The sequence below is a fragment of the Asterias amurensis genome, chromosome 12, assembly GCF_032118995.1.
Source record: "Asterias amurensis chromosome 12, ASM3211899v1".
Lineage (NCBI taxonomy): Eukaryota > Metazoa > Echinodermata > Asteroidea > Forcipulatida > Asteriidae > Asterias > Asterias amurensis.
The window spans coordinates 13,534,966-13,561,223 of NC_092659.1; the positions used below are offsets into that span (position 1 = coordinate 13,534,966).

Consider the following 26,258-nt stretch of genomic DNA (forward strand, 5'->3'; position numbering starts at 1 on the left):
TTATAAAAGTTCTCAAGTTCAAATTCTCTTTGATTCTCAAGTTCTGATTCTCTGGTTATTAAAGTTATCAAGTTCAAATTCTCTTTGATTCTCAAGTTCTGATTATCTGGTTATAAAAGTTCTCTAGTTCAAATTCTCGTTGATTCTCAAGTTCTGATTCTCTGGTTATAAAAGTTCTCAAGTTCAAATTCTCTTTGATTCTCAAGTTCTGATTCTCTGGTTATAAAAGTTCTCAAGTTCAAATTCTCTTTGATTCTCAAGTTCTGATTCTCTGGTTTTGAAAGTTCTCAAGTTCAAATTCTCGTTGATTCTCAAGTTCTGATTCTCTGGTTATAAAATGTCTCAAGTTCAAATTCTCTTTGATTCTCAAGTTCTGATTCTCTGGTTATAAAAGTTCTCAAGTTCAAATTCTCCTTGATTCTCAAGTTCTGATTCTCTGGTTATAAAAGTTCTCTAGTTCAAATTCTCTTTGATTCTCAAGTTCTGATTCTCTGATTATAAAAGTTCTCAAGTTCAAATTCTCTTTGATTCTCAAGTTCTGATTCTCTGGTTATTAAAGTTCTCAAGTTCAAATTCTCTTTGATTCTCAAGTTCTGATTCTCTGGTTATAAAAGTTCTCAAGTTCAAATTCTTTCATTCATTCAATATACATTTATTTCCACAAAACATTTCCACAATATTAACGTAATACATACAGGTATATTTAAATGATAGAAAAAGAAGAAGAATAAACTGGCGGAAAACGCGTGGAGGCAAGGCCCAAAATAAGCCAGGTAGCTTGTAGCGGCTTTCCTTTACAAAACAAAATAGATAAACTAAAGGTAAATGCTTAGGACAATACAGACGAAACAGACAGACAGACAGACAGACCGTCAAACAGACAGACAGACAGATAGACGGACAGACATACATACGAACTACTGGAGAAAATGACAATGACAAAGTTAGCAAAAACTACAATGAGAATATAGGTATAGAAACTATGTCTTATACTGGGAAATAAGGAACTTTTTAAAAGATATTTTGAACCTAGCCACAGAGGATGAGGTTTGGATAGTCTGGTCAACCGAATTCCAAAGACGAGGACCATCGTGACGGACAGTGTTGGCTGTGTACGCTGTGCGTGCCAAAGGGACATGCATGTTGTTACTAGATCTAGTGTTGTGGTTATGGACGTCTCTATTAAAGGTGAAGTAAGACGTGAAAAGGCGAGGAAGGAGGTTATGTGTGTATTTGTACATGAAGGTGCCTGTTTGAGATTTATTAATGTCGGAAAGTGTAAGGGTGTGTAATTTGATAAAAAGAGGTAATGTGTGATCACGTGGTTTGGAGAGTGTTGCCAGCCGGATGGCTCTATTTTGAATGATCATAAGAGAGTGGAGTTCACTGGTGCTAGTGCGTGCCCAAACAATATTACAGTAATTGAGATAAGGAAGAACTAAAGTGTTGTAAAGATAGACCATGGCAACAGAGGGTAGAAAGGAGCGAAGCTTAGACATGATGTCAGTATTGTAGGAAGTAATTTCCGAGATGTGTGAAATGTGCAGAGTCCAGGAAAGTTTGTCATCGATAACAACGCCAAGGAATTCGGTTGAATGTACCCTTTCAATAGGAACATGGTTAATGCTGATATTGGCGTCATTGATGGTAGACTTTGATTTGGAAAAGATCATGTATTTAGTTTTTTGATAGTTAATAGTGAGTTTGTTTGTACTGAACCAGGAGGAAACTTTCACTAGTTCAGCGTTCAGCTCTTCAGCCAAAGTAGGCAAGTCAGAATGAGAAAAAAGAATAGTGGTGTCATCCGCAAAGAGAGTAAAAGACAATTTGGAAGAACAATGGTGAAGATCGTTGACATAAATAAGAAAAAGGAGAGGACCAAGAATAGAACCCTGAGGAACTCCGTGAGTGATATCATTCATGGAAGAATCCTTCTGTTCCCATGTAGTGTACTGTTTCCGGTTGTTAAGGTAGTCTTCAAACCATAAGCGTGCGCTACCTCGGATTCCGTAATGGTGGAGCTTAGCTAGCATGATTTTATGGTCGATGGTGTCAAAAGCTTTGGATAAGTCAATGAAGACACCGGCAGAAATCAAACCATCATTAAGTGAAGAGCTGAGAGAATCGGTGAGATGAGTGAGAGCAAGATCTGTAGAATAGCTGCTGCGAAAACCAAACTGATGGTCAGACAAGAGGTTGAAGTCAGATAGGAATTTTAAGAGACGTTTATAGACAAGTCGTTCTAAGATTTTAGAGAAACAGGGAAGGACAGAGATGGGACGGTAGTTAGAGATTTCCTTGGAGCTGCCATTTTTGAATACAGGAATCACTTTAGCAATTTTCAGTTGAAAAGGAACAGAGCTAGTAGCAAGCGAGCGGTTGAAAATGTGAGTGAGGGGTGAAGAAATAAGAGGAATTACTGACTTGATAACAGAAGAATCAATGCCATCAAAGCCACAACTAGAAACACTCTTGAGACTTTTACCGACTTCAACGATTTCATTGGGACAAGTTGGCATGAAGAAGAAGGAAGACGTATTAGGATTGTGAAGATGATCAAAAAATTGACTGGTAGAGGAAGGAATCTTGCTTGAAAGGGAGGAACCGATGCTGGAAAAGTAGTTGTTGAAAGAATCAGCGATATCTGATGGGTTAGAAGCAACATTATGGCCGTCGATGATTTCATCAGGAGGCTCAACTTTCTTGTTCTTGCCCAAGATGTTATTTATTTCTCTCCAAGTGCTCTTAGCGTTACCTTCGTTGGTGCTGAATTTGGAGGCATAGTGATCTTTTTTGGCTTTACAAATCAGAGAAGTCAGTCGCTTCCGACACTGTTTATATCGGAGTTGGTTGGCATTGGTTGGGTTGCAGAGGAACCGTTTATACAGGTTATTCTTGAGGTTACAAGAACTGATGAGATCTGGCGACATCCACGGATAATTGTTTCTAGAGTTAGACACAGTTTTAGAAATGAAAGGAAAGTGGAGGTTGTAAAGATCAGTGAAGAAAGTAAGAAAGGTACTGTACGCTAACTCAGAGTCCTCCATTCCATAAATGTTACTCCAGTCCGTACGACTAAGTTGTTCGGTGAAGGCTTGAAGAGTGGTGCTTGTGATGTTCCTTTTGACGAAAGTCTTTTTAGAGGTATGTTGATGTTGAAAACAAGAAGGGGTAATCTGGAAAAGAGGCAAATGATCACAAATATCAGCAAAGAGAATACCAGGAATGACATGGTTGTCATTGTTAGTCAGAATATTGTCAATAAGTGTTGCAGAGTTTGGTGTAATGCGAGTTGGTTTGTCGATCAAGGGACGGAGACCATGAGAATAAATTGTAGTGACAAAATCCTTTGTGAGCTTGTGGTTAGAACAGTTAATCAGGTTCAAGTTAAAATCTCCCGCTATGTAACGCAGTTTCTTTTCACTATTAATAACACTAAGACAGGCACCAAATGAATTATTGAAGTTGTCAATACAGGTATTAGGAGCTCTGTAAACATTTCCAACAATTATATTACTTGCATGATCACGCTCGATCTCAATGAAGATAGATTGATAATCAGAACAGGAAGTCATGAGATCCTCTCTTGTATGATATTTAAGAGAGTCACTGATGAACATGGCTGCTCCTCCCCCAAGTTTGTTTTGACGAGAAGAATGAACAAGATGGTAGTTGTCTTTGTGGACATATGGAGGAGGAGCCCCTTTAAACCAAGTTTCTGTAAAAGCGTAGATGGAGAAAAGGTGGTTAATAGAACACAAGTAATGTTCAATGTCGTAGAAATGTTCACAGAGACTCCTAGCATTCATATAAAACATGGAAAAATCATGTGAAGATAGGTTGAGCTGAAGATTATTAAAGTCATTACTACCAAGGTAAGGACAGGCAGTATCATTTACAATAAACTGCCTGCCATATTCAAACATCTCCATAAAGGCAACAATAAACAGATGACGTATAAATACACAAAAAACAAACTTTACAAAAAGAACAATGTAACAAAATCAATTAGGAATTACTTACAAAAAACAACAGGGAAAATTCTTTTGTTATCAAGTTCTCTTAGATTTTTAAGAGAACTTATTTAGTCAAGGTATAATCCTTTGTTTACTGTAAGTTCTTATTTTCGTTTTTGCCATTCTGATTTTCTGTTTGTTAATGTTCTAATTCTTAGTTTTTTTATCTCAGTTCAGATTCTCCAATTATTCAAGCTCTTAATATAATTTTGCTTCTCTTTATTAAAGTATTGATTCTTATTGGTTTTAGTTCTCTTTTAATTCAAATTATGACTCTTGAAATTCTCAGCACCAACACTCTGAAAGAAAAAAAGAAAAAAGAGAAAAATCATTAGAAATATTGGCAAACCTTTTAGTCAAAGGTTTAAGATAGTTGAAAATGCAATATATTTTAAGCAAACATCAGAATAAACAGACCTAATCACTACATATCAGATGTAATGTATATCCATGAATATTGTTCTGCACTGGCATACCCCCTTTTAAGGTAAATGATTGCTTATGATGTGAACAACTCCGGAATTGATGTTCTAATTTTGTTGAGATGGATCACTGATTCCAACATACCATGGCAGATTATCAACCATGGTTTAAAGCTACGGTTCTTTGAATCACAGTGTGTGCATACTCACATTCGTTCAAAAGACAGCATCAAATCATGGTATTCATTACAACAACCTTTGTTATCTTTTCTTTGTCAAGTCAGAGTTTCATTGTGGCATTGGTATTTTCAAAAAAGAAAAATACTCTTGAAGCCCCCCAAAAAGATTCAAATATGATACAGCAGATGGGCATGGAAAATTATCTGCATACCGACCAGAAGTTCTTGAAAGATAATGAGAAACAACATCAACGTTGCAATAACTAATATCCAACACTTTTATTTACCTGGTAGATAACAACAATACCATTATACATACAATATCTAAATAAAATTATTTCACTCTTTGACTTGTACTGTAAAACTTACATTAGACTTATTTCACTCCAAAATAGGTTCACTCACTTTCAACTGTAAGAACAAAGACGTTCACTCAGTGCAAGCACTGCCACTGTCAGCCAACCACAGCCTGGAATATACAAAAAATAACAAATTACAAATCGAGACCACACCAGCTCTCCTATCAATGTTAACCCCACTCCAGCATACCGCTTTCAGATTTTACAAGTCAATAATGGCATAATAAAAGCCGAACCCTATTGATCACCCTGTGCAATCACTAATGTTAAATCGATAGGCGCATCTTCTACAACTAAAAAAAGAAAACCCATACTGAATAATGTCCTGTGGGGTGAGCATAGTTCCAGTAGCCCCAGTCGGCCCTTTTTTGTCTCAATTGAGAATGTGCCAACACTCCTCCACCAGAAATTTTACCAATGATTGTACAATTACATGCAAGTTTACTATAGTAGTTTCTTGTCTTACTGAAATAAACAACTGATAACAACTAATACTTTTTTTAGTAGCGGCGCAGTGCCGTGCATTTGCAACTGGTGATAGGTGCAGTCTAGTGAATATACAGTGAACTACCTATATAGTCATCGCATCAATAAATAAAAAAAATTCCATTCCACCATGAAGGTACATGTGTATACACTTTCAGGGGACTTGCTCTTAGCTTCTATTGAATGTGTACACAACTTCCAACTAGAATCACATGTACCATGCATACTTACTTGAACTTTGATGAATGCCAATCAGCAACAACAATCCTTCGCTCTACTCAAAAGCACTGTCAGCCAAAAACAGACGGAGACACTGGAATAGACAAAATAAACAAATAAATTACAAATCAAGACCCCACCGCCTGACTTAAAAATAAATACCTACAATGGGTCCTACTACTTGCATTTAAAATCCACAACAGAGGCATAAAACTGTAAGTATTCGCTAAAAGATCACTTTCATAAGTCTTAGATTCCATTTCGGTTATTTTTTATTACATTTAATTGAGTTTTATTCTGAGAGAACACAAAATCGCGAATCAGCAAAGTCATACAGAACAGAGGCACTTTCCTGAAAACGGAATAGTCTTGGCCCAAGACGTCAACTATCGGTACCACGTAGTGCATTAAGTACTGCGTTTCGTGTAAATTGATCGCTGACGACTTGGGTCAAGACTAATCCATAACTGGTATCTGCGTTGTGGTTGAGTTGACGGTGAGTTGACAGCAAGTAGTACCAAGTAGTACCACCACTTATAATATGGTGGCACACCATTGCAGAGTAGCATTGATAATACCCCTTATAAAAATTCACTGTAGTTTTACCATAGTTATTCTATAGTTTCACTATAGTTTGTAAAGTTTACTATAATACCTATAGTAAAAATAAAGTTTCCTTCAGAGTAAAGTTACTGTAGTTTTATTACAATACGTACTTCAGTAAAACTACAAGATAACTGTAGTATATTAGAAGTAAAACTACAGTTTTATATTTTGGATAAACTTCAGTTTTACTTTAAAAATTCACTGTAGTTTTACCATAGTTATTCTATAGTTTCACTATAGTTTGTAAAGTTTACTATCATACCTATAGTAAAAAATAAAGTTTCCCTCAGAGTAAAGTTATTGTAGCTTTATTAAAATACGTACTTCAGTAAAACTACAATATAACTGTAGTATATCAGAAGTAAAACTATAGTTTTATATTTTGAATAAACTTCAGTTTTACTTTATCTACAAACTGAGGTTAAACTTAAAAAAAACTGTAGTAAAACGTGGTACTAAGATTTTACTAAAGAATTCTAGTTTTCTATGGATCTAAATTTCTACAATTGCGTTTATTTTTAAAAGTGGAGTCCCTGTATCAGGTTGTCTATATTCTATAGAAATTAGTTTCTTAGTTTCTATTATAAACATTTCTTTAAAAAACTTTTCAAAAGTAGAATCCCAGCTTAAACAAAAATGTTTTTAAACATACTCCCCCCCCCGAGTTCAAAATCTTTGTATTGTAGCTCGAAAAATAATGACTGGACACTTTTCCACCAATAGAGGGCGCTATACGATAAGTGGTTGTATAACAGGTCAGCACCTAGACTTCGCTTATGTAAACTGAAGAGCTATGTTCTGCACAACATGTGGAGCCCGTCTATGTATCAGTCAGAGTCAGTTTCAAACTGTTTCAAACGGCAGACACCAACGGATTCTATATTCTGTGCTGATGTTGTAGTTTTGGTGTATGATAATTGTACATTATGGAGGTATTTCCAGTGAATTTTAAAGGCTGACTGTGTGGGGGCTGATTAAATGTGAATTTCACAGTGAAAAATTAAGAGCAAGAGAGAATCGACGTCCGTCAGGTACCGTCGCCGTGAGAGTGATGTCGGTGATCATTTTTGTTGGTAAGTACATGTACGTGTTAGATTTTAGCCTAATTGTTGTTGGTTTTTTTTGTGTAATTAATCGTTTTGGTTTGGTTGGACTTGGAACCTATGAGGGATATGTTAAAGATTATTCTATTAATTTTAAGTGTGCTTGGGGAAAAGATTCATACATAATAGGGGGGCCAACTTGATACTCTGTCCATGCTGTCTTGGTCTACCCTGTACCTGTTATTAATATTATTCTAGGATAACTTTCCGTATGGCGCCACCACTTTTTCACTCATTTTTACAAAAAGGGATATCTCATTGAGGTAAATTAGATATTATATTATTTCATATCGAATGAAAAAGTGAAAAAGTGGTGGCGCCATACGGAAACTTTTCCTTATTCTAATTCAGAATCAGAGCCACCATTCATGAATTTATCTTAATTAGTTGCAGTGTATAAACTCATGAATGAAGGCCCTGAATTAAGACTCTTAACACTTCTGAATGCAGACTCTTGTTGATGCATTCGGCCACACAAGCATGAGAAGCATGACAAGTGGGGCTAGGCTAGCCCTGGTAGGACGTCAGTCAGTGCCGCTGTACTGACGTCCTGGGTATAAAGGTTCTTTACAATGCGATCACAAATTCGACTACAATTTTCATTATTTTTTACCTGATTTGAGAAGTTGAAATTCCGTCCATATATTCTTAGTGTCCCTTAGGAGTTCTGTACTACCGATGTGATCATCATGTACCAATTTATAGTGTGAGCTAAAGTGCGCATGGCTTTGAGTATAGTGCCGCTATTGGCCATACGTCGGGTGCAATCAATGAATATGACCCTTTTTAAATTTGCGCAAGCCAGTCGTGCGTTCAAAAAAAGCAGAGGAAAATGAAGTTTGCGCTGAACAAAAATGCAGCATGCGCAAATTAAGAAAGACTGTCACATCTCCATCCGCCACGAGAGGGCGGTAGTGATCAATGCAAGAAAGTGTTTACAAGCAAGTCCGTTCTCGACGTGCGAGTGGGAAACGTCAATTTCAATTTGCTTTTCACAAAATATGAACACCAAAGGAAAAAAATCAAAAATTTTAAATAAAACGATCTTGGAGTTCCAACTACAAGGAACATGTGAGGAAAAGTTCAGCTTCCTGAGTTAAGTAGATATATTTTTAAATAAATTTACAAATTTTTTCGCAATGGTACGGAACCTTTATACCCTGGACTCCGTCGCGTTGCCTGTTGGAGGAGTCCAACATGGGCTAGGCATGCTATTGCTAGGCAAAGCGCTGCAGTGAGGTTTACTAGTTTTTATTTAAATTTGTTAAAAAAAAAAAAAATTCTGTGGTATGGTATGTTTGTGTTTATTTAATCCTTAATTATTTTTGTTGGCCCTACTTTACTTATTTTCTTGGCTAGGAAAAAATTTGTCTTGGTTCCGACATTTAAAAATTAAACCCAAATTAATATTTGATAGTGGGGTCATTCCGTGTCAAATCAACCAATTTTCAGAAAAGTTCCCAGGTGACCCCCTCAGATTTTGATGAAACTTCATCAGAATGATTGGATGTGACAAAAATGAACACATACAAAAAAGCTAAGTCATACTCCATGTCGTTTTCGAGATATGACCCATTGAAATTTGGTCAAGGCGGCCATTTTGTACTCGCGCGAGACGCGAAAATGTGTTTTTTGTGATAATTGCCGACTTTAAAAGCTCATAATTTAAATATTGTACCAGGTAGAGAGCTCAAATTTGGTATTCCATCTTACTTCTTGCCAAATTTCATGAATCTGCCCTCAATTTAAGAGTATCTCCTTTAATTTTTTAGTTATGGTCTTCTAAAGTAGGCACTTTAATCAGCCAAAAGTGTTTTTTGTGATAATTGGGGTCACCCTGTACCCACATGAGGGGTCAAATGAAACCTATATTCGCTAGTTATTATCTATTGGTGCATGTCTTTACCCATAAGCAATTATAAGCTCACAAATGCATTCATTCAGAAATAGCATGGACCCAAAGTTGGTTCCAGCCAGAAAAAGGTCAAAAAGACCCCGCCCGTCTTGACCCCGGTTGACCCCGCGATCAATTGAAACATTTTTTGAAATTGATACCAGTTAAACATATATATTATATCTACTTATACACCAATTTTCAGCTTTGGCACTCAACTCCTTTATGGTGTGGTGGCAATTTGAATATTACATGTTTTTGGCACATTTTAATATAATATCATACAGAATACATGTACATGTACATTCATGTACACATCTAATACATGGTAATAAATGTTTGAAGCTTATTTTTTTCTGGCTAGCAAAAAGTAACATAAATGCATTGGCATTTGTGGTGTCTGCGTGATACACAAGTTCAAATTTTGTTTGAGAAAGTAGTGTTTGCATGTGATACACAATAGAGAAGTATTGTTCTAAAAAAGTAGTGTATGGAAGTAATAATACCAGTGTTTATGCAAATGAGGTGACCATGTGATTGGAAAGTTTAACCAGGATAAAACATTCAGGAAACAAAGGGACTGGGGTTGGGTAAAAACCAGAGAAGAATATGACAGACAGTGAGTGTTAAGTACTGGCATATTTTATTTGTATTGTGTGGTTTGATCCATGTTTCAAGTGAAACTCCACATGGTATATAATACTGTGGTTGGTTCCATCCTGGGGTATTGTTCCAATATTCTGTGTGTCTTATGGGAGATTTTTGCAGCACTTTGAGGTACCTGCCTTAAATTATTTATTGCAGTTGAAAACATGCATCATCAACCCATTTCTAAAAACAATAATACAAATAAACTTACTTTTTTGCTAGCCAGAAAAAAAAACAGTTACACAAGCTTCAAACATATATTACCATGTATTGTACATGTGTCATGAATGTACATGTACATGTTTTCTGTATGATATTACATTAAAATGTGCCAAAAACATATAATATTCAAACTAGCGGGATGCCGCGCTTCGCGTGGCACCCCCGTAGGATATAAAAATCCTTTACACAAATATTTCGAAATGTGGGTGAGGGTGTTATACGCCTCTCTCAATTACCCAAAATGAAGCTATTTCGCACGTCCACCACTACTTGCAGTGGCTGTACCCACCTCGTTTTGGGTTAGACGACGTACCTTATGCATCTAGAAACTATAAGGCTCCCCCATGATCCTTATAGGGGTCTAATATGTTGGGCCTCCCTAACGTTACACGTTTTTCAAATAAGCGTTGATAGGTGAAACTGACCGTTAGCCAGCAACAACTAAAGTTTCTTTTGTACTACACTACCAAAACTTTCTCCACACACTCAATATACATTCATAATGCTTGCATTTCCTTTTTAAAAAACATCGTCAAAAATTACATTTTTACGTCCCACGATACATAGCGTTGGTACAGCACTATAAGTAAAGCGAGTTTTTGGAACATGCTGTGTGCCACAAATCTAATTTATCTACTGTTTTTTTTCGGGGGGGGGGGGTGGGGGCGGTAAGAGCGTAGGCCTCTTTTTAGTTTATTCTCATCTGAATTGGTCTTGTAAACTTTCTGGTCAATAGGCTGCATGTAAAACGGGAGCACTTAACGTGAACATCAAAAAAGTGTTTTGCCAAGTCCAGAGGCTAGCTATGTGTGAGATTTTTCAAAGCTCAACCCCCATCCCCCTGGAAAAAAAATTGCCAGTTTAAGAAGGCCTTTTTCAATCGCCGCCCAACCTTTTTTTTATTTTATTTTTTTTATAAATAAATAAAACAATGTGAAATTTAATTGTGGATAAAAGTGTTTCAAAATGCTTCAAAAACCTCCTCAGAATAATTAAAACTCACTTGAGGTACACAGGAGATGTTGATGGTTAATGTGGAGGTTCGATTGTGTCAGATTATATCCTTCCACACTTGAAAAAAATTGACTAAAAATGATGTCCAAAATCAATCGCTCACTTCTTCTGCCTGTTGTGTCTTCGCTAGTGGAGCGCATTTCAACGAATTTGCTAAAAGAATCGGAACGAACTTGTGCGCAATAAGCGTTTTGCGCTCTGCCGAATTTGAGCTGAACCTACTGGATGAGCAAAAGCGTGCGCAATCTGCAAATTTGCGCTCTGTTTGTACAAATTTTGTACAAAAAATTTCGTTAATTTTTTTCCCGATCTCGCCCCAATAATGGTTGATGTGCGTGGTGAGCGTGAGACGGAGCCCAAATGCGTGAGTCTCACGCCTAATGCGTGAGACTTGGCAGGTCTGGTTTTGTTTTATTGTCACTTTGGGCTTATTGCATCTCGCGAAATTTGAACGACAAACGACACAATTTATGACCGCGTTCATGTTCACGCTGCTCTAGGAACAAACCTCCATACATCCCATATCTCTGGAACCCTATATCGTACAAACTAAATAAAAACGATAAACTCGTCCCCACTCCTTAATTTTCTCTAACTTATTTCACTTTCAGAAAGCATGTCAAGTCATGTTTAGGGTTTGTTACGTCCAGTTTGGGTCAATAGACAAACTCCCAAAAATGTACCCCATTTAGCCGCACGAGGGCTCTTTTGTTAATTTTATCTCCATCAGTAACCAACCCGACGGGCCGATGGCTAAATTAGGCTTCAAAATGGATTTGGCAAAATGTACATTCTGAGACCTGACCGACACACTGCTCTAACCAATTTTGTGAATGGACTTATTCAAAAGGAAACTTAATGTCGTTTTGCTAAACAACTTTGACCAAATGCAAAGCAAAGTTCTTTTTTTACAGCTTCAAAACAGCCTTTGAGGTACGTGTATAAGTTTCACCATAGAGTAAGGAATGGTTTCACAATTCTACCTCCATGGTTAAACTCTGAAACTGCAACATTATACCTCCATGAACAGACCGTATTCTAAAACGGTATTCATGTACCCATTTGAGTTTACTGGCAAAAGGTCCAAGGTCGCCACCCACTGTCAACCTAAAGTGGTCCACGGCGACCTTCTTCACCAAGCAACAGGTGGCCTGTCTCAAACCAGACAACACACTACTCACAATACACTGACCAGAATGGCTCTTTGTGTAAGCCCCCCCCCCCCCCACCCCCAAAATGTTATTAATTGTAAAGTTCCCTTAGACACCTTCCAACCTATAGCCGGCCCTACCCAATGTTTCCAAATTATTAAGCTTCCGTTTGATCCCATCCTTGTTCATCATGATAATTCTCATGCCGTTTGGAAGTGAATGCTTTTTTATAAATATTCTCCATTTAATCTTTTCAACAAATGAGTCACCCGCAGAAGGATTTCTAGGAAGTCTGATAACAACATCGACCAGTGGTTGACACATGGTCGCCTGCGAAACATCAATCTACGGTACTTCATCCATTCAATGCAAATTCGGTCAAATTCGTGAGATTGGTTTCGGTTTTGTCCTGGCACCCAGCCTCTTCGACCCTTTTGACCCTGCTGGGCAAGGAATGAACCAATCCGGAGAACCATGCTTAGTACAACACGAAAGTAACCTGACCAAAAAGGGCGGATCGAATGGCGGTAGGGCGGGCAAGGGGCAATGAATGAACCAATCCGGAGCACCATCTGCGAAACACTGTCCAATGAGTCGCCTGTCAGAAAGATTTCTAGGAAGTCTGGTAACAACATCGACCAGTGGTTGACGCACGGTCGCCGCCCAAACTTCTTCCAATCACATGACTTGTAAGTGCGAGTTTGGATCCGGGTTTTGCAGACTTGCAACCCGACGTCTGAAACCACACAAACGTATTGAATTCCACACAAACAACCGTGTTGGATTCCACAAGGATGCCATACCACTGGACCTTCTAATTTTCAATCCAAGATGGCGCAGGTTACGCTTTTAATAGTATAGATTGCCACCACACCATAAAGGAGTTGAGTGCCAAAGCTGAAAATTGGTGTATAAGTAGATATGATATATGGGAGATTCCGCGGTAACACGCGTTACGCTTTTGAGGGTCCTTCATCATTCTCCATTCTCTGGCTGCAAGACTACTTTGATTTAAGTGTTCATATTGTATTTTAAAACCTAAATATCTAGGCGAGATCCCCATGTTCACACAAAAGTGAAAGATCAACTGGTTTAGCTGAGAGAGCTCTGCGAATATCGGTAACACGCGTTACGCTGAATGGAATGACCAAAAAAATACCGAACTTCATTTCAACTTTGTCCTCAAACTTACCAGTCTACTACAAATTTGTTTCTATTGTCATCAAGTACTATGCTAAGGTTTATCATACCAAAACAATTACAATAATCCAAGTGTAACTTTTTTAGTAAATTGCTAAATAGTCGGTAACACGCGTTACGGTAACACGCGTTACAATTATTCCAAGCTACATGTTTATATATTATTTCAGTTGTTGAGTTACAAATTCTCAAAAAAAAAATCAACCAATATCAGTAGCACATCATATTTAAAGAGCAAAAAATTTAATAGACCTTTTTCTTAATGTTTTGCTGTACATATCACAAAATTTAAGGTAACACGCGTTACGGTAACACGCGTTACAATTTGTCTTGCTACATTATTGATGTTATTTCAATTGTTGAGTTACAATTTCTCAAATTTATCAACCAATATCAGTTGCACATCATATTTGAAGAGCAAAACAGTAGCTATAGACCTTTTTATTCATTTATTTTTTTAGTTGCTCTACTTATCCCAAAATTTGTAGTGCATGCGATTGTTTACTATCACGGGTTCTCCAGTTTCCTAATAATATGATTCCTAAAATAAAATGTTTTGTCATCTTTTAGAACTTGCCAAATTGCAATTCCTTCAAGCAGGGGGCATCCCTAAAACACTGAAGTCATTTTCTTCACTTACTTGCACTACTTCACCACGGAAATAATCCCAATCATTAACCACAAAAAAACAACTCCCCACACTTAGAATCGTTAATTTGACCCCCCCATTCCATCGACATGTCCTTTGCCGTGGGATGTTGAAAAGTAATTCCACCTCATTCACATTATGCTTGCCTACCAGGCCATGGAACGTGGCAGGAATATTTTAGTTGTTAAACTGTGTGCTGTGCCCATCTGACCATTATATACAATGAATTGGTCTTGGTAACACGCATTACATTGGTAACACGCGTTACATGGTAACACGTGTTACATGGTAACACGCGTTACATGGTAACACGCGTTACAGTTTTCGGAGGCTTATTGTGAAGCGTTGGTTAAGAATTCATCTAAGTTTTTACTGTTTTTACCTGAGCCCTTATTAGTAGGAGGAAAATTAAAAAATGCAGCATTTGAAACCAGGCTGTTTAGTAATTATATTTAAAAGGGTGTGTTTTGGTAACACGCGTTACGCTCTCTGAGAGTACCTCAAACCAAGTGTTGACACAAGTGTACATTGAGTGGTATTGAAATTTTACTTTTTTTTTCCGAAAGAATACTGCCCATACTTGCTCTCATTTATACTTTTTTAAAGAAAATTGATACTGACTATAAAAATAGGTCAAATTGATAAAACCATAAAAAACATTACTTTTTTCCAACCAAAGTGCACTGTTGGAAAAGTATTTTTTTTTCACAGTTAACAATATCCAACAGAATAAAAAAAAAAACCCTGACACTTGGACACGTTTGGAATGAAATAAAGATAAAAATTCAATTCTGGGAGCAATTTAATTTTCTAAGAAAATTCCACCTTTTCATGGAATCGCCCATATATCTACAACTGGTATCAATTTCAAAAAACGTTTCAATTGATCGCGGGTCAACCGGGGTCAAGACGGGCGGGGTCTTTTTGACCTTTTTCTGGCTGGAACCAAATTTGGGTCCATGCTATTTCTGAATGAATGCATTGGTGAGCTTATAATTGCTTATGGGTAAAGACATGCACCCATAGATAATAACTAGGGAATATAGGTTTCATTTGACCCCTCATGCGGGCTCAGGGTGGCCCCAATTATCACAAAAAACATTTTCGGCTGATTAAAGTGCCTACTTTGGGTGATCATAACTAGAAAGTTAAAGGAGATACATTTAAATTGAGTGCAGATTCATGAAAGTTGGCAAAAAGTAAGATGGAATACCAAGTTTGAGCTCTCTACCTGGTGCAAAATCTAAGTTATGAGTTTTCAAAGTCGGCAATTATCACAAAAAACACATTTTGCGTCTCGCGCAGCGCACAAAATGGCCGCCTTGACCAAATTTCAATGGATCATATCTCGAAAACGACATGGAGTATGACTTAGCTTTTTGCATGTGTTCGTTTGAGCCACATCCAATCATTCTGATGAAGTTTCATCAAAATCTGAGGGGGTCACCTAGGGACCACTGGTTGATTTGACACGGAATGACCTGGTGTGGGTTTTGTTAAACATTAGTTGTCACATTCATAATCATGACAGAAAGTACTTAGACTGGAGAAGTCGATAACCTCTTTCCTCATCTGACTTTACAGACTGGAGAATTGTGCAAACCTAATAGTTTTGGCAAATGTTTTATTATTTCTGACACGTATTTTCCAATTTCTTCTTTTACAGATCTTGTGCTTCTCTGATAAAGACAACTCAATCAACATCACCATCAACAGAAGGCTGGCAATGAAGCATGGCGCGGTGTTTAGGCTACGTCTTCCTCAAGATAATTATTCCAAAAAGAGATTAATCCTGTCCTGTGATATTGCTAAAAAAAGGTGCTGCATGTATTTTATTTACACTGCTTTCTGGTAAAACTACAGTTAAGTTGTGGTAATACTATTAAACTAAGGAATACTATAGTTACGCTGCAATCGTATTGCAGTTTATTGTAATTATACTGCAGGTTTACTGTAAAAAAAAGTAATGATGTGGTAAAACTACAGTTATGTTGTGGTAATACTATAGTTTAACTAAGTAATACTACAGTTTCACTGCAATCGAATTGCAGTGTTACTGTAATTATACTGCAGGTGTACTGTCAAAAATGTAATGATGTGGTAAAACTACAGTTTTGTTGTGGTAATACTATATAGTTAAAGTAAGTAATACTACAGTTTCAGTGCTATCAAACTGTAGTTATACTGTAATTATACTGCAGGTTTACTATACAAAATGTTCGGATATAGTATAGATTTACTACAGTAAGTACTATAGTATAACTCCAGGATAACTATAGTATAAGTATAATTACTGGAGTAATTTTGAAGTAAAAGTGTAGTGAAACTTCAATAAAACTACAGTTGTACTGCAATTAAATTGTAGTATTTTTATAGTAGAATTGTAGTGAATTTTAAAGTAATGATGTGGTAAAACTACAGTTATGTTGTGGTAACACTATAGTTTAACTAAGTAATACTATAGTTTTACTGCAATCAAACTGTAGTTTTACTGTAATTATACTGCAGGATTACTATACAAAATGTTCAAAAACAGTATAGATTTACTACAGTAAGTATTATAGTATAACTTCAGGATAACTACAGTATAAGTATAATTACTGTAAAGTAATTTTGAAGTACAAGTATAGTGAAGCTTCAATAAAACTACAGTTATACTACAATTAAATTGTAGTATTTTTATAGTTGAATTGTAGTGAATTTTAAAGTAATGATGTGGTAAAACTACAGTTATGTTGTGGTAACACTATAGTTTAACTAAGTAATACTATAGTTAAACTGCAATCAAACTGTAGTTATACTGTAGTTTTACTGCAGGTTTACTATACAAAATGTTCGAAAAACAGTATAGATTTACTACAGTTAATACTATAGTATAACTCCAGGATAACTATAGTATAAGTATAATTACTGGAGTAATTTTGAAATAAAAGTGTAGTGAAACTTCAATAAAACTACAGTTATACTGCAATTAAATTGTAGTATTTTTTGTAGTAAAACTACAGTGATTTTTTATAAGGGATATGGTGTAGTTGTTAATGAATGTGTACAAAACTTTCACCAAAAATTTTCGGAATTACTTTAATTTAATACTTACTAAAATTGTGATGAATGTCAATCAACAATCCTTCGCTGCCACTCGGTGAGAGACCACAGACTGAGGAACTGGAGTATACAAAATTAACAAATAATTACAAATCAAGACCCCACTGCCTGACTCTTGTTTCTTGTATTATTTAATTATGTGTGAACCACTCTTCCTAAATAAAATTGTTCAAAATAGTCTACCCGCAAGTTTACTATTTTATTTCATTTTAATGTTCATTTATATTTTACCTTTTTACATGCACTACAAACTACTACTGCACTACACTACTGCCTAGGGCGGGTACCACCTAGGCCTACTGTCCTGAAACTCAGTTGCAGTGTTGCAGGGCTATACACGACATGATTGCTTGGTATTTTAGTTGTTTTGTAGAGAATGTACAATAATAACAATGTAATGAATATGTATTGAATATTGTAATGAATATGTATTGAATATTGTATTACAATGTAATGAATATTATTATTATAAAAATATTACAGTTACAGTCATCGATCACATCATCGACTAGCCCACCTTGTTGAGCTGTTAATGGCTCCGCTTTTAACATCGGTCTCATCACTGTCACCATTACAGCCCACCTTCAATACATGTCTTAAACGCTAAGAATGTGCCAACACTCCTCCACCAGAAATTTTACCAAAGATTGTACAATTACATGCAAGTTTACTATAGTAGTTTCTTGTCTTACTGTAATAAACAACTGATTACAACTAATACTATTTTTAGTAGCGGCGCAGTGCCGTGCATTTGCAACTGGTGATAGGTGCAGTCTAGTGAATATACAGTGAATTACCCATATAGTCATCACATCAATAAATAAAAAAAAATTCCATTCCACCATGAAGGTACATGTGTATACACTTTCAGGGGACTTGCTCTTAGCTTCTATTGAATGTGTACACAACTTCCAACTAGAATCACATGTACCATGCATACTTACTTGAACTTTGATGAATGCCAATCAGCAACAACAATCCTTCGCTCTACTCAAAAGCACTGTCAGCCAAAAACAGACGGAGACACTAAAATAGACAAAATTAACAAATAAATTACAAATCAAGACCCCACCGCCTGACTTAAAAATAAATACCTACAATGGGTCCTACTACTTGCCGTCAACTCACCGTCACCTCAACATTTAAAATCCACAACAGAGGCATAAAACTGTAAGTATTCGCTAAAAGATCACTTTCATAAGTCTTAGATTCCATTTCGGTTATTTTTACTACATTTAATTGGATTTTATTCTGAGAGAACACAAAATCGCGAATCAGCAAAGTCATACAGAACAGAGGCACTTTCCTGAAAACATAATAGTCTTGGCCCAAGACGTCAACTATCGGTACCACGTAGTGCATTAAGTACTGCGTTTCGTGTAAATTGATCGCTGACGACTTGGGTCAAGACTAATCCATAACTGGTATCTGCGTTGTGGTTGAGTTGACGGTGAGTTGACAGCAAGTAGTACCAAGTAGTACCACCACCTATAATAAATATGGTGGCACACCATTGCAGAGTAGCACTGATAATATATGGTGTAGTTGTTAATGAATGTGTACAAAACTTTCACCAAGAATTTTCGGAATTACTTTAATTTAATACTTACTCAAATTGTGATGAATGTCAATCAACAATCCTTCGCTGCCACTCGGTGAGAGACCACAGACTGAGGAACTGGAATATACAAAATTAACAAATAATTACAAATCAAGACCCCACTGCCTGACTCTTGTTTCTTGTAATTGTATTATTTAATTATGTGTGAACTACGTTCTTCCTAAATAAAATTGTTCAAAATAGTCTATCCGCAAGTTTACTATTTTATTTCATTTTATTGTTTATTTATATTTTACCTTTTTACATGCACTACAACTACTACTACTGCACTACACTACTGCCTAGGGCGGGTACCACCTAGGCCTACTGGGTCATTCCATGTCAAATCAACCAGTGGTCCCACTGGTGACCCCCTCAGATTTTGATGAAACTTCATCAGAATGATTGGATGTGGCTCAAATGAACACATACAAAAAAGCTAAGTCATACTCCATGTCGTTTTCGAGATATGATCCATTGAAATTTGGTCGAGGCGGCCATTTTGTGCGCGCGCGAGACGCAAAATGTGGTTTTTGTGATAATTTCCGACTTTGAAAACTCATAATTTAGATTTTGTACCAGGTAGAGAGCTCAAACTTGGTATTCCATCTTACTTTTTGCCAAATTTCATGAATCTGCACTCAATTTAAATATATCTCCTTTAATTTTTTTGGTCACCCAAAGTAGGCACTTTAATCAGCCGAAAATGTTTTTTTGTGATAATTGGGGTCACCCTGTGCCCACATTAGGGGTCAAATGAAACCTATATTCCCTAGTTATTATCTATGGGTGCATGTCTTTACCCATAAGCAATTATAAGCTCACCAATGCATTCATTCAGAAATAGCATGGACCCAAAGATGGTTTTTCCAGCCAGAAAAAGGTCAAAAAGACCCCGCCCGTCTTGACCCCGGTTGACCCCGCGATCAATTGAAACATTTTTTGAAATTGATACCAGTTAAACATATATATTATATCTACTTATACACCAATTTTCAGCTTTGGCACTCAACTCCTTTATGGTGTGGTGGCAATTTGAATATTATATGTTTTTGGCACATTTTAATGTAATATCATACAGTATACATGTACATGTACATTCATGTACACATGTACAATACATGGTAATATATGTTTGAAGCTTGTGTAACTGGTTTTTTCTGGCTAGCAAAAAATTAAGTTTATTTTGTGTTATTGTTTTTAGAAATGGGTTGATGATGCATGTTTTCAACTGCAATAAATAATTTAAGGCGGGTACCTCAAAGTGCTGCAAAAATCTCCCATAACACACACAAAATATTGGAACAATACCCCAGTATGGAACCATACCCCAGTATACTGTGTGGAGTTTCACTTGAAACATGGATCAAACCACACAATACAAATAAAATATGCCAGTACTTAACATTCACTGTCTGACATATTCTTCTCTGGTTTTTACCCATCCCCAGTCCCCTTTGTTTCCTCCATGCTATATACATGTTTAAGCTGGTTAAACTTTCCAATCACATGGTCACCTCATTTGCATAAACGCTGGTATTATTACTTTCCATACACTACTTTTTTACAACAATACTTCTCTAATGTGTGTCACATGCAAACACTACTTTCTCAAACGAAATATGTTCTTGTGTATCACGCAGACACCACAAATGCCAATGCATTGGTGTCTCTTTTTGCTAGCCAGAAAAAATAAGTTACACAAGCTTCAAACATTTATTACCATGTATTGTATATGTACATGAATGTACATGTACATGTATTCTGTATGATATTACATTAAAATGTGCCAAAAACATATAATATCCAAAATTAAAGGAGATACTCTTAAGTTGAGTGCAGATTCATGAAATTTGGCAAGAAGTAAGATGGAATACCAAATTTGAGCTCTCTACCTGGTACAATAACTAAATTATGAGCTTTCAAAGTCGGAAATTATCACAAAAACCACTTTTCGCATCTCGCGCGAGTACAAAATGGCCGCCTTGACCAAATTTCAATGGGTCATATCTCGAAAACGACATGGAGTATGACTTAGCTTTTTTGTATGTGTTCATTTGAGCCACATCCAATCATTCTGATGAAGTTACATCAAAATCTGAGAGGGTCACCTGGGAACTTTTCTGAAAACTGGTTGATTTGACACGGAATGACCCTAACTGTTCTGAAACTCAGTTGTAGTGTTGCAGGGCTATACACGACACGATTGCCTGGTATTTTAGTTGTTTTGTAGGGAATGTACAATAATAACAATGTAATGAATAGGGCCTATGTATATTAATATTATTATAATAAAAATGTTACAGTTATAGTCATCGATCACATCATCGACTAGCCCACCTTGTTGAGCTGTTAATGGCTCCGCTTTTAACATCGGTCTCATCACTGACCATTACAGACAGTGATGAGACCGATGGCGATGTTAAAAGCGGAGCCGGTATTAACAGCTCAACCAGGTGGGCTAATCATCGACACTTTCCGAGGATTTTGTTGTAATCTTAGGATAATCTTACATGTAGTTGATAATGAATAAGTACAAAACTTTCAACTAGAGTTTTCAGAACTAATATGTTATACTTACTCAATCAAGCAAGTCAACGGAAGTCAAACTGGTGTGAAGATGAACGGATGGATTCATGAATAAACACCAAACGACCAAACTGGTAAAAAAACTCTACACAAACGGCCAATTATGATGGACGACACTCAATAACCAACACTTTTGGCAAAAATACACAAATTGGGCGACAGTTGCAACCACACGAGCAGAGCTAGCTAACAAGAATAGTAAAGAGGATGAGATTGACGACGCAATATTATGGCGAACCAATAGCAATCACACCATGACTCCCTAGCAATAAAGGTTTATTAATAGCATCATGAGGTAACGTCACGTGACGCGGTATGGTTACGCTGATTTGTCAATTTGTGTGGTGTACAAAGTAAATATGAATATGTATGAGGTGTCGTTGCGCGGTTGTAGTTTCCAGATACAGCGCATAGCTACGTCACCTTATACATATTAATTTTTTGCTGTACACATGCACATGACCCAGGTTGTTTTTGTGTGTTTTTGTTAGAACTCTTTCTGTTACAGTACACATAATATAGGCATTTGTTAGTCCGTCTTGTGTGTGGCTGTAGGCTTTGGTCATGTCGGTAGGTCACAAGAAAGTATACAAATTTTTACTTTTAAACACTGTAAGGGGCCATTCATAATAGTCAATGTTAAACAATTTCGATATTTTTTCGAAATTGTGGGTGGGTCAAAATAAATAACTGAAAATCGAAATTCATTTGTTAAATTTTTTTACTTATGTTTTTACATGATAAAATAAAGAAAGCTGCTGTATCTGCTCTATGTTGGAGTCCTTTGACTTGGTAAATCTGCATCATTTGAGGCAGTACTTTGTTGTTTAGTTTATAGAGTATATTGTGATGTAAATCAATACTTAAAAATCGAAATTTGGGGTGGGTGGGTGGGTCAAAACATTTTCGAAAACAAATCAAATATTTTTTAACATTGACTTTTATGAATGGCCCCTAAACTATTAAGACTCGAAGAGAACCATTTCATAAAATACAACTGTATTTTGAAAGTGCCACAATTTGTAATATTTATTTCAGGTAACCGAAGAACAGGTCTAGTCAAGACGGATGGGAGGAGAACACTTGCCCTTGGAAAGAGTCTTTACATGTCAGGACACATCCGTGCGCTCCAGCATGGCGTCAGCTCCAATCTTTGCTACTGCTTTGTTCGTGGGAAGGTTAGTATCTATGATCAGTTGCGCAATGGTTTCAAAAATACTGGAAAAGCACTGACAAACCATTTGTATAAAAATATCCCTGTTTTTTATACTTTTTTAGGTAATACCACAAGTTAAAACTTCAGAGCCAACCTATTTTACATGGGTAGTGCTGCATAAAGAGACAGGACAGGTTTGCACAGCTGAATGCACGTGTTGCGTTGGGTAAGAATATAAATAGTTATTTTATTTCTGAGCGTGTAGGTTTGTTGTACTATGGAAAAATATAAAATGGCAGTGATTGATTTATCAAGCTTGTAGACGCTTTGAGCAGACATTTTCTTTAATAAAGATGGCAATTCACAGTAAATGAAGACTTTGTTGTTGGAAAAAATTAAAACCGTCCATATTTTCTTTTAAAGGCTGTTCCTGCATGAATGTGGCACGTTGCCCCCAGATTATGCTGCCCTTGTACTTTATGTCATTTTCATTTTAATCATTAACATGTTTACAACTATGTGTAGCTGCATAATGCATCAAGTGTTCAATCTTTTATACTTAATTGTGTAACATTGTTTTTAATTATTCATACAGCATCCAAGCAACTTGCAAGCACATAGCTGGGCTGCTGTTTGCTGTTGTGGAGTCGGTGGAGGAAGGGAGGAACGTTTCCTGCACATCACAAAGACAGACATGGGGACGAGCACCTAAGAAGGGCGATCATCCACGACGCAGAGTTTGCCAAAAACATCAAGATTATTGGCTTGAAGGCTGACATTACTCAACAGCTGGTTGAGAGCAACCGAACATATCGGTCTAGCCTTGCTCAAGGCAGTCGCATTATTCGCTCCGAAAAGACGCAGCTGTAAACCCACCCGCCGTATACCCTGTGCATGGTGTGTGCGATCACACCGAATGACCCACCCGTATACACACTGTCACATCGCACGAATACTGTTCACACAAGTCATCGCACTCGTACACCACTAACCGCATGCGGAGGCCGTCAGGCCGACAGCCTTGTCGGGTCTGTATCTTCCCGTTTTAATGTGTTGTATTGAAAAAATTCCAATAGTGGACGAAATTGGGGGGGCTCTAGGATATGCTAGTATGCAGCTCATGAATATGTATATCGTTCGTCAGACCTATCAGACAACACAGGATGTGAGGCAAATGAATTATTCATGTTGACGTCCAATCACGCACTTCCCTTATCACGACCTTTGGACCCTATCATGCGTCCGTGGTGGTGGTGTGTGAGGTAAACATGTCTCGTCTTTCGCGGGCATTATGGTAATGAGCTGACCGTGGGAACTCTTCGCTTATTATAGTAATGAGGTCAGTGGCTTCAACACAGATCCTACAAGGCTGTCGGCCTGACGGTCTCCGCATGCGGATAGTGTACGGGGGCATCGTGTCGTGCGATGTTACGCACAGTGAATACGGGTGGGTTTTACGCACAGTGAATACGGGTGGGTTTTTATACAGCGGCGGTCTTTTTTCGGAGTGAATAATTCGACTGCCTTGAGCAAGGCTAATATCGGTCAGAGTTGGATTCTCGCACCACAGCTTATCGAGTGCATAGGCCACTCTCAACATTGTCAACTAAGAAGGGCAGTTGCCTCACTAAGGAGAATGGGGTTCTTCAACTGGAGTCAGGGAGTCAGGTGCAAGTACAAATGTGGTGTACAGGATACAAGTGGAGTGATTTTGTTGTGCGAACTGTGACGAGTCTAACAACATATATGTCGAGCGTATATACTGTTTGACGAGGAGTATATAGATAACATTAAGCCAAAACTGTATACTTTTTTGTAAAAGTTGTAGCTGAGCTCTCAAGTGGGGCCATCCACAAAGTGGTTATTGATAATTCTGTCTGTAAAGTGATGCAGTCGATTCTAGGTTGTATCGAGAAGAGTGGGCCATCACCAAGTACTGAATATGTGCCTTATCCTTGTGGGGTTTGTAACGAGGAATGTGAGAATGATCCGGGAGATGATGGCCGTAGCAGTGAGTATTGTCTGTGATGTGTGTAGCCGCTGATTTCACTACTGCTGTGTAGGAATTAATGGATCAGAAGGATTCCTGAAGAAAAGGAAATCGGCATGGAAGTGCGGTGCATGCAACTCCAAAACAAAGGGCAAGAAAAGGAAAAAGCAGTCAAGGGCTACTTAAGTTGCTTATGTTGAAGACCAGCCCACCCCCTCTTAAAATACCCCCCCCCCCCCCCCACTGAAAAAGAAAAAGGGCCTCAGGGAAACAGAACAAAATACAGCAAGAAGTATAAAATACATGCCTTTACAAATTCACTGCCGACAAGATAAATTTATTCAGTATAAGATTGTACAAACCAAAAGTATACTCTTAAATTACTGCACGTTTTGGTTGTCATGTAACAACTGTTTTTGTAGCCACAAAAATTGTTTGTACTGGGGAAGTAGCAGATATGTAATTACAATGCGATGTTGTTTATGTAACCTTTTGCCAAGTTCATGTCATATCACATGTAAATACTTTCGTTTCCATCAATGTAATGCTGATTTTTAGACAAGATTACTTGTACAAGAAAATATACAATAAAAGTCACATGTAAAGCTTCTGTTATATACAGTGCCTACTCGTTGAAAAAATTAACAACACAAGTTATTATTTTTATTATTGATTGGTTGGTTTATTTCACAAGAAAATTAAAAGTGTTAAATATAAGTAAGTAAAAAATGTACAACATTTTTGTACAACAGTTAGAACATTTTCTGAATTGAGTTTTATTTTAATACAACATTAAGAAAATTTAAAAATGTTAATATAATTAAGTAAAAAATGTACAACATTTTTGTATAACAGTAAAAAATGAACAACATTTTTGTACAACAGTTAGAACATTTTCTTCAAAATTCCTCCCTGTTTTGGACAAAAAGAAACACAATTTCTTGTCATTTATTTGTAGAATTTCTTTTTACAAACAGTGGGCCTGCAACAATTTTTCGTATTATTTTAATTATAATTTTTACCGATCATATCTAAGGCACTTGGAATGTATACATGTAGGCCAATGACATTTATTATTTGTTTTCTTTCGCATGCAGCGAAAGAATGAACAAAGACTAACTTAAGAAAAAGTTAACTGAACCTCATTACTTTGAAGTCGTTAAAGTTGTTTTCTTTGAAGTCAAAGGGACAAGATTTGGCTGAAGGTTGACTATAGCAGCACATACTACAAGGGCTGATTCCATGAGATCAATCATATTTAATGGAATTGGCCCTTGCAGTATAGAAAACTCCTTTAGTCTTCCAATTGCCCTCTCAACATGTATATGCGCGCATTGGCAACGGTCTTGGTCTTTGTGTCCTCCGACTCCGTAAACTGGGACGTACTGGTCGTTGTTCGCTTGAAAGGAGGAATGACAAGTTCCACTTGCTTGTGCAGCAACAGTTCTTGAATGTTGAAGCCCAGGTCGGCCATGAGAATGTCATTGGGCTCCAAGCGATCTACGAGGTTAGTCATCTTGACAATTTTCTTATCAGATGTGTTGCCTCCCACTGGTCTTGAAACCACTGGTCTTGAAACAAAAGAGATTGTGCCCCCTGGTGTAATACCAACAAGGCACTTCAGTGTTGGTCTTGACTTGTACTGGCTGT

The 26,258-nt window shown here is 37.0% G+C and overlaps 1 protein-coding gene and 1 pseudogene across 4 annotated transcripts; one reads left to right on the forward strand and one right to left on the reverse strand.

Moving 5' to 3' along the window:
* Positions 1-676: 676 nt before the first annotated feature.
* LOC139945523 (uncharacterized) lies at positions 677-21,660 on the reverse strand. 4 transcript variants are annotated; one of them, XM_071942899.1, is made up of 7 exons: positions 21,455-21,660; positions 18,884-18,951; positions 18,218-18,299; positions 17,266-17,333; positions 5,694-5,775; positions 5,023-5,086; positions 677-4,315 (listed from the first exon to the last, which is right to left on the reverse strand). In XM_071942899.1, the coding sequence occupies exon 7, from the start codon at positions 3,930-3,932 to the stop codon at positions 981-983; it is 2,952 nt and encodes a 983-aa protein (XP_071799000.1). In that variant the 5' UTR covers positions 3,933-4,315; positions 5,023-5,086; positions 5,694-5,775; positions 17,266-17,333; positions 18,218-18,299; positions 18,884-18,951; positions 21,455-21,660; the 3' UTR covers positions 677-980. The 4 variants fall into 4 exon arrangements, with proteins under 4 accessions (XP_071799000.1, XP_071798999.1, XP_071799001.1 ...); XM_071942898.1 differs by having other exon boundaries at positions 4,987-5,086; XM_071942900.1 differs by lacking the exon at positions 21,455-21,660 and having other exon boundaries at positions 4,987-5,086; positions 18,884-19,006.
* LOC139945432 (uncharacterized) lies at positions 21,287-24,755 on the forward strand (annotated as a pseudogene).
* The last annotated feature ends 1,503 nt before the right edge of the window (positions 24,756-26,258 follow it).

Excerpts from the sequence above, each read along its gene's own strand:
- LOC139945523 (XM_071942899.1), bottom strand. The coding sequence starts at position 3,932 with ATGGAGATGTTTGAATATGGCAGGCAGTTTATTGTAAATGATACTGCC.